At 49.3% G+C, this 8,224-nt stretch overlaps 2 protein-coding genes across 2 annotated transcripts; both read left to right on the top strand.

Moving 5' to 3' along the window:
• Positions 1 to 106: 106 nt before the first annotated feature.
• Positions 107 to 550, top strand: LAJ45_04430 (uncharacterized protein; the record flags this gene model as incomplete). Its single annotated transcript, XM_046114010.1, has 1 exon — positions 107 to 550. One exon carries the CDS (start codon positions 107 to 109, stop codon positions 548 to 550), a length of 444 nt encoding a protein of 147 aa, XP_045973112.1.
• A 762-nt stretch (positions 551 to 1,312) lies between these two features.
• On the top strand, positions 1,313 to 1,732 carry LAJ45_04429 (uncharacterized protein; the record flags this gene model as incomplete). Its single annotated transcript, XM_046114009.1, has 1 exon — positions 1,313 to 1,732. One exon carries the CDS (start codon positions 1,313 to 1,315, stop codon positions 1,730 to 1,732), a length of 420 nt encoding a protein of 139 aa, XP_045973111.1.
• Positions 1,733 to 8,224: the final 6,492 nt, after the last annotated feature.

Raw genomic sequence — 8,224 nt, 5'->3', positions numbered from 1 at the left:
GGTAATGGTGGACAAAATGGAATAGTCCCCCCGGTTGGTGGCGATCCCAACCCGGGAGGGACTCAGATATTTCAGATTCGGAGCCTGAGTATGGAGATAGGAGAGGATGGCGGAGATACCTCAGGAAGATGCTGGAGAAGCAGCAGACAGAGCTCCTGGCCTCCATGACACAGTTCATGAGACCTCCGGCCCCCTCACACCCTCAGGCCAAGTTCAATGGCAAAGCAAACAATGTGGAGACTTCATCAGGCAATGTGAGAATGTCTTCTCCATTGAAAGCCAGTTCTTTACCTACGAAGAGGTTAGGATCCGATATGCTGGTAACCTGATGGAAGGAGAAGCCCCAGCCAACTGGTATGAGGCTTACCACAGCTCCATTGACCAAGCTTCTGCCAACCGGATAGCTGGGATGTCTGTGGTGTTAGATGAGAAATGGAAGTGCTGGGATTCCTTTGTGGATGCTCTCAGAGCAGCCTTTGGCGAAGCTATCTCTAGGGATGATGCGGCAGCCCAATGGAAGGCCTTACCCTCACAGCCAAGGGTCAGTTAGTGGATGATAAGATCCTCAGTTCCCATATTTTCCGAACCTAGGCATGAGTTGGGCTCGCTTTACCTCCGTTACACCTCTGGGTTTCCTCCAGCCTGGGTCGCCAAGGGGTTGTCCCCGGAATCCCATAGAGGTACACCACCCCCGGAGTCACCTTCTGCGTTCCTACAAAGATACGGTCACGGTCGTCACCAACCAGCAAAAAAAAAAAAAAGGGGGGGGCGCTGAAACCGAGATAAGCTCGATGGGCGGCCAACCTCGCGGAGTTTGATTTCAAAGTTGTATACCGCCCTGGAAAACTAAAAACGCCAAACCAGACATCTGTCGCGGCGTTGGGACCACGCCCTTAAAGAGGGGGGTAAGGCTCATCAAGACCCTGAAATTCTTGTTTAAGCCAGGACAACTTATAATGGGTTCTGTCCAACACCCGATCGTTATGATCAACTCAGCATGTGCAAGATCAGCCCAAATCTGCAAACTCACACCGGTGCTCCTGGATGAAATCTGGGCTCAAGCAGCCTTAGATCCAGAGTACCTCTCTTGAAAAAAGCCATTGAGAACACCTCTGGGAATCTGGTGAACCGATACCTGACTTTAAAGGACGGACACGTCTTCTATAAGGAAAGGTGGTACATTCCAAATCATCGGGAACTGAAGCTCAAGATCCTGAGCGCCCTACATGATTCGAAGACTGCCGGTCACTTTGGACAATTCAAAACGGCAGAACGCCTTCGGGCACTGTCCTTTGCCAAAAGATGGACAACGATGTGGAAGAATACGTTCAGAGTTGCGATACATGTCAACGCGCTAAAGCCTCAAACACACAAGAAGAAAGAGATGTTGCAACCTTTAGAGGTCCTCTCTATTCCTTGGAGTTCCATTTCAATGGACTTCATCACCAAAGCAACCATCGAAGAACTTGCTCAAATCTTCCTCCGGGAGATATGGCGACTGCATGGACTTCCTGAGGAGATTATCTCCGATCAGGACTCTAGATTCGAAACATATCGTCCTCAAACTGACGGGCAAACTGAGAGAGTCGACCAAACGCTAGAACAGTATCTCAAAAAACTATTGCTTCTGTCAGCGGGACGATTGGGCAGAGTTACTCCCGCTTGCCAAGTACGCCTACAACACGGCCACCCAAGAGTCAACCAAAGCATCGCCATTCTACGCGAACTATAGGTTTCAACCAGATTCCACTTGGCCCTCACTTAAACGGAAACTAGACAACTTCGACGCGTCCAGCGCGGCACAAGCACAGCAGAAAAAATGGTATGATCAGAAACAGATGAGTGCTCCAGAACTGAAGTTAGGGACGAGGTGATGCTGGACCGATGCAACATCTTAACCAAGTGACCCTCAAATAAGCTAGACCACCAAAAAGAAAATGGGTCCCTTTGAGGTTGTCGGGAAACTTGGCGTCGCGTCCTACAGGCTGAATCTACCCACTCAGTGGAACATTCATGATATCTTCCATATATCTCTGCTGGACCCTCAACGAGCTATACTGCTTCCACCTCCGGATGAGGTTCAAGGGGAAGGCAGTTACGTTCTCAAGAAAATAGCCGATAGCCAATGACAGCAGGCTGGTCGTGGGAAGAAGTTCGTGCAATATCGGATTACCTGGGAGGGTTATCTCTCAGAAGACTCTTGGGAACCGTACAAATTGTTGTAAGGAATGGCAGACGAGCCACTCCGAGAGTTCCATGCGAAGTATCCCCGAAAATCATGGGACGCATGGTAATACAGGAAAGTGCGGGAAACCGAGACGACGGAGTGTTCTGGGATAAGCGTGGAGAAAACGAGTCTCCCCTTGTTAGGTCACACGTTTCACTTGAGGTTTCCTTTGTCAATAGAAATGGATGCAAAAAATAGAGTGTAACGGAGCCATTTCAACTGTCTGGTGTATGAGTACACACAGGGCCCGGTTACATGCTGAGAGTTATTGATAGAAGCCAGTTGCACAGTGACATGCAAGTACCGGCAGTGTGGTTAGCTACCAGCTGTCAGAGTAACTACATTCTGAGCGCTAGGAAGAGGATCTATTCATGGGAGCAATGATTGACGAGTCTATGCCTCGCCAATGATTAGAAGGCCAGCCAGAGTGAAGCTCTGAGTGCTCGGCGATCCTCTACATCCTCTGAGCATGATAAGTCCGCCGGTAGTGGCAGGGACTATGCCTGGGAAAGTCTACAATAAGTGAAGAGCTCTACAGCAATGATTAAGCTTACGCCTGAGCGGTAGCTCATTCATGCAGGTCCCGGTTGTGCGACAATCAAGACTGCAGGTGTTACAAAGGCTTTGACTAAGGGTGGTTGCCTTCGGAACCGGAAGCACCCGCTAACGCTTAGAGAGAAGCGGGGTAGCGGTGGTATTGCTTCCCTTCCGCTAGAAGGGATCACCAGAACTTAGTAAGGGAGTAGGAGCAGGGAATGGAATCCTTTGGAGTATAAGTACTCAGGATCCTTCCCGCCCAACTATCCGATTTCCTGATTTCTATCTTGCACGGCCAAATCCTTTCTCTCGGATTCTAGCGATACGAGGAAAGGCTGTCCCCGTTACATTGAGTTTGTATGGAATGATTATTAGAGCTACATTTTCTTGTATGCTCATAACGTACCATACCAAAAAACCCTAGGTTAGACTCGGGACGAGTCTACCGGAGGGAGGAGTAGTGTAACAGGGCCACAGTAGGGCTGTTACAAAAATACCTGTTCTACCAGTCAAGCCATACGGCCCTAGGTTAACCGCAGCTGGTTCTTCATCGATGGGTGAAGAGAAGGGCAGATGAGCCCCTACCTCTATTGGTATAGAGGGTAGAGATCCTGGCGAGCAAGAAGTCTTACAAGTCAAGCTAGACGACTGGACCAAAACTAGAGCAGCAGGACGAGCAGACCAAATAAGGAAGGGTAACCCCAAACATAAGTTACCCTACCTTGGCATTCAACCTTTGAGGCGCAATAACTTTGCAGCCGATGCCCGGAAAATATGCTTTACCACGTCAGAAAGGATCCTGGCGATGCTCCGGTCCATTTGGGGTGGTTGAATGAACGCATTGCGGAGTTGAGGAAACACTGCAAAATAAACACGTTTTAGACCGCCAAAAATAACCCCCGGAGCGTCGAACCGCCGGAACCCTCCTGTTTCAGCCCGGTGCATCTTTGGGGGGGAGTAAGAGTGCGACCCAAACTACCAAAGCAAAACCTTTGCTTTAAAAACACCCAAATCTATTCTAAATACTCTGAATAAGCAATTGCTGTCTGGTCGGCTGTTTCCTCTAGTTCCTAGGATCCCGACCCTTTCTTGGCAAGGATTGCGAGATTTGACTCGGACGAAAATTCGTCCGCGGTGTGGTAGCAACTCTTCTCCTCCCCCCTGATAGAAAATAGGTGGTGCCCCCAGATTATTTGAAAGGCGGACGGCCAGTGAAAAAAGGAAAGAGGTAATGAAGGAAGGGGCGCCGAACTTCCATAAAGGAACTCGGTTGCCCCAGCTTGGTTTCGGGGGGATCAGCGAGTCTTTACCAGCGAGGAGCCCCCTTAAAGTTATTAAGTTTCTAGACTACAAATAACGATCAAACAAATGAAACTCTATCTTTCCATCGAACGAGCCGAAAGGATAGCTTGTCGAATTCCTTTCTGCCTATCTACCTGATCGAAGTCACGGTCGCGCCCCTTCAAGGCACCCCCGTTACACCAAGGTAGGGTAACTTATGTTAGGGGTTACCCTTCCTGTTTGGCGTGCTTGTCCTTCTGTTCTAGTTTTACCCAATCGCCTGGGTTGACTCATGAAGCTCGTAGCTCGCTAAGATCCCTACTCTCCATACCAATAGAGGTAGGGGCTCACCTGCCCTTGTCTTCACCCGTCGATGAAGAACAAACTGCGGTTACCCTAGGGTCGTATGGCTCTGACTGGTAGAACAGGTATTATTATAACGGCCTGATAGTAGCCCCGTTATAATTACCCCCCTCTCCGGTAGACTCGTCTCGAGTCCAACCTAGGGATTTTGGTATGGTAGAATCGCGCATACAAAAAATGTAGCTCTATTAATGATTCCATACAAACTCTATTTCTATACTCATTTCTGTAGACAAAGGAAACCCTTATAATGAAACGCATACAACAACAAGGGAAAACCCATTTTCTCCATGCCTTTTCCAGAACATTTCGTCCTAGTAGTGGGGGTTTTGATGTTAGCAAGAATCCCTTCTTCCCTTTTTCCTTGGGGGGTTCCTTACGCCTCAATTTCCTGTTGTTTCCTGCACTGCTTCCCAGGGAAAACGGTATCCGACCACTGTCAGACCGATGAAAACCTGGTACAGGAGAGTTAGTTTTTGTTCCCATAGTTTGTTGGGATTACAGGGCTACTCACACCTTGTTTGAGGATTCTTAAAGTTTCACCCGTACGTCCTGCGGTTTTCGGGGATACCTCAGATGGGACTCTCGGAGTGCCTCGTCTGCAGTTCCTTGCAGCATTTCGTATGGTTCCCAGGAGTCTTCTGAACGATACCCCTCCCAGATGATCCGATACTGCACAAACTTCCCACGTCCAGCCTGTTGCCATCGGCTATCGGCTATTTCCTTGAGCACGTAACTGTCCTCTCCTTCGACCTCATCCGGAGGTTGGGGCGTGACAGCTCATTGAGGGTCTTCCGGCTCCCGATAGGGCTCCAGCAGAGATATGTAGAAGACATCATGAATGTTCCTTTGAGAGGGCAGCTTCAGCTTGTAGGACGCGACGCCAAGTTTTTCGACTACCTCAAACGGACCCAGTTTCTTGTGGTCTAGCTTGTTTGAGGGTCGCTTGGTTATGATGTTGCGTCTGTCCAGCATCACTTTATCCCCAGCTTTCAATTCCGGAGCCTTCATGGGTTTCTGGTCATACCATTTCTTCTGCCGCGCTTGTGCTTTGTGAATATCAGCCCTCATTGCTTCCCAGAGAGTCTTCCACATAGATTCTAGTATGGCGCTAGAGGCGTCGACTTTATCTAACTTCCTCTTGGGCGAGGGCCAAGTGGAGTCTGGTTGGAATCCGTAGTTCGCGTAGAACGGCGAGACTTTGGTTGACTCTTGGGTAGCCGTGTTATAGGCGTATTCGGCAAGCGGGAGTAGCCCTGCCCAATCGTCCTGCTGGTAAGAGCAGTAGTTTCTGAGGTACTGTTCGAGCGTCTGGTTGACCCTCTCAGTTTGCCCGTCAGTTTGGGGACGATATGCTGTGGACAGCCAGAGTTTAACCCCAAGGAGCTTCATCAGTGAATCCCAGAACTTGCTCTCGAATCTGGAGTCCCGGTCAGAGATAATCTCTTCGGGTAGTCCGTGCAATCGCCATATTCCCCGAAGGAAGATATGCGCAAGCTCTTCGATAGTTGCTTTGGTCTTAAGCGGAATGAAGTGGGACATTTTAGTGAAGCGGTCAACAATAACCCAGATTCGGGTGTAGCCCTCAGATTCAGGTAGGCTAACGATAAAGTCCATTGAAATGGAACCCCAAGGCGTGTAAGGAACCTCTAAAGGCTGTAGCATCCCATACTTCTTGTGTCTTGAAGCTTTATCGCGTTGACATGTATCGCAACTCCGCACATATTCTTCCACGTCATTGTCCATTTTTGGCCAATAGAACAGTGCCCGGAGGCGTTCTGCGGTTTTGAATTGTCCAAAGTGGCCAGCAATTTTCGAATCCTGTAGGGAGCTCAGGATTTTGAGCTTAAGTTCCCTATGATTTGGGATGTACCACCTTTCTTTGTAAAAGACGTCTCCGTCCTTCACTGTCAGGTCTCGGTTCACCAGCTTCCCGGAGGTGTCTTCAATAGCTTTTCTCAAGGAAAGGTATTCTGCGTCCGAGGCTGCATGAGCCCGGATTTCATCCAGAAGCACCGGAGTGAGTTTGCAGACTTGGGCTGCTTTTGCCCATGCTGAGTTGATCATGATGATCGGGTATTGGACTGAACCCATTACGAGTTGTCCCGGCTTAAACAGGTGAATTTCAGGGTCTTCATGAGCCTTACCCCCTCTCCAAGGGCGTGGTCCCAATGCCGTGACAAGATGTCTGCTTTGTCGTTTAGTCTTCCAGGGCGGTAAACAACCTTGAAGTCAAACTCCGCGAGGTTGGCCGCCCATCGAGCTTGTCTTGGCTTCAGCGCCTTTTTGCTGTCAAAGTAGGTCAAGTTTTGGTGGTCGGTGAAGACCGTGACCGTATCTTTGCAGGAACGGAGAAGATGACTCCACTCATTGAAGCATGAAACGATGGCACGCAACTCCTTGTCATGAACGTCATAATTTTGTTCGGCTTGTGACATCTTTCTGGAGTAAAAGGCTACCGGATGCCATTTATTATCATCAGGGTGCAATTGGGACAATATGCCAGACTTGGCGAAATTGGAGGCATCGGTCTCAACCTTGGTGCTTAGCTCAGAGTCAAAATGAGCTAATATGGGAGCAGATGAGAAGACTTCCTTCAGGACTTCAAACGCACGCTCGCATTCCTCTGACCAGGTAAACTCAGTGTCTTGCTGGAGTAAATCAGTCAAGGGTCGGCAGATCCGGCTGAAGCCTTCAATAAACCGGCGGTAGAAGTTTGCAAACCCAAGGAATGCTTGAACCCCCTTGATGTCTCTAGGCGTTGGCCAACTTCTGACAGCCTCTACCTTCTCCGGAGACATGGTTATACCTTCATTGGAAATGAGATAGCCCAGGTACTCGACTTTTGCCACATGGGAGACGGACTTCTTTATGCTAACGCATAGTCCTTTCTCCTTCAGCCTTCCGAGCACCTTGTTTACTAAAGCCACTTGCTCATCCATTGTTTCCGTGTATACCAGGATGTCATCGACATAGGCGATGATGCCTTCGTCGAGGAGGTCGTGCAGCACGTCATTGATCATTGCTTGGAATGTAGACGGTGCATTGCACAACCCAAACGGCATAACAGTATACTCATACAGCCCGTATCTAGTCCTGAAGGCTGTCTTCCATTCGTCTCCTTCTCGCATCCGGAGAAGGTGGAACCCATTCTTGAGGTCGAGCTTTGTGAAGATCTTGGCCTTTCCAAGCTGATCTCTCAACTCGTCCATCCTTGGGAGAGGGTACCTGTTTTTGACGGTTATCTTGTTCAGCCCTCGGTAGTCTACGCACAGGCGGAGGCTACCATCAGATTTTGGCACTAGCAAGATAGGAACAGCAGCTGGAGAAGAGGAACGTCGGACACAGCCTGATGCCGTTTCCTTATCCAACAATTCCTTGATTGCCCTAAGTTCGGAGGCAGAACAAGGATAGAGGGGCCCGAAGGGGGCCTTTGTTCCCTCTTCCAAGTCAATGGCATGGTCATATTTGCTATGTCCCGGGAGTGTGTTTATTCGATCTTGGCTGCAAACCTCCGCGTGTTCCCTGTAACGGGGGTGCCTTGAAAGGGCACGACCGTGACTTCGATCAGGTAGATAGGCAGAAAGGAATACGACAAGCTATCCTTTCGGCTCGTTTGATGGAAAGATAGAGTTTCATTTGTTTGATCGTTATTTGTAGTCTAGAAACTTAATAACTTTAAGGGGGCTCCTCGCTGGTAAAGACTCGCTGACCCCCCGAAACCAAGCTGGGGCAACCGAGTTCCTTTATGGAAGTTCGGCGCCCCTTCCTTCATTACCTCTTTCCTTTTTTCACTGGCCGTCCGCCTTTCAAATA

The sequence above is a fragment of the Morchella importuna genome, assembly GCF_003444635.1.
Source record: "Morchella importuna strain M04M26 chromosome Unknown Morimp01GS010, whole genome shotgun sequence".
NCBI classification, from domain to species: Eukaryota; Fungi; Ascomycota; class Pezizomycetes; order Pezizales; family Morchellaceae; genus Morchella; species Morchella importuna.
The sequence above is the reverse complement of the archived record's forward strand: the minus strand, read 5'-3'. Positions and strand labels throughout refer to the sequence as shown.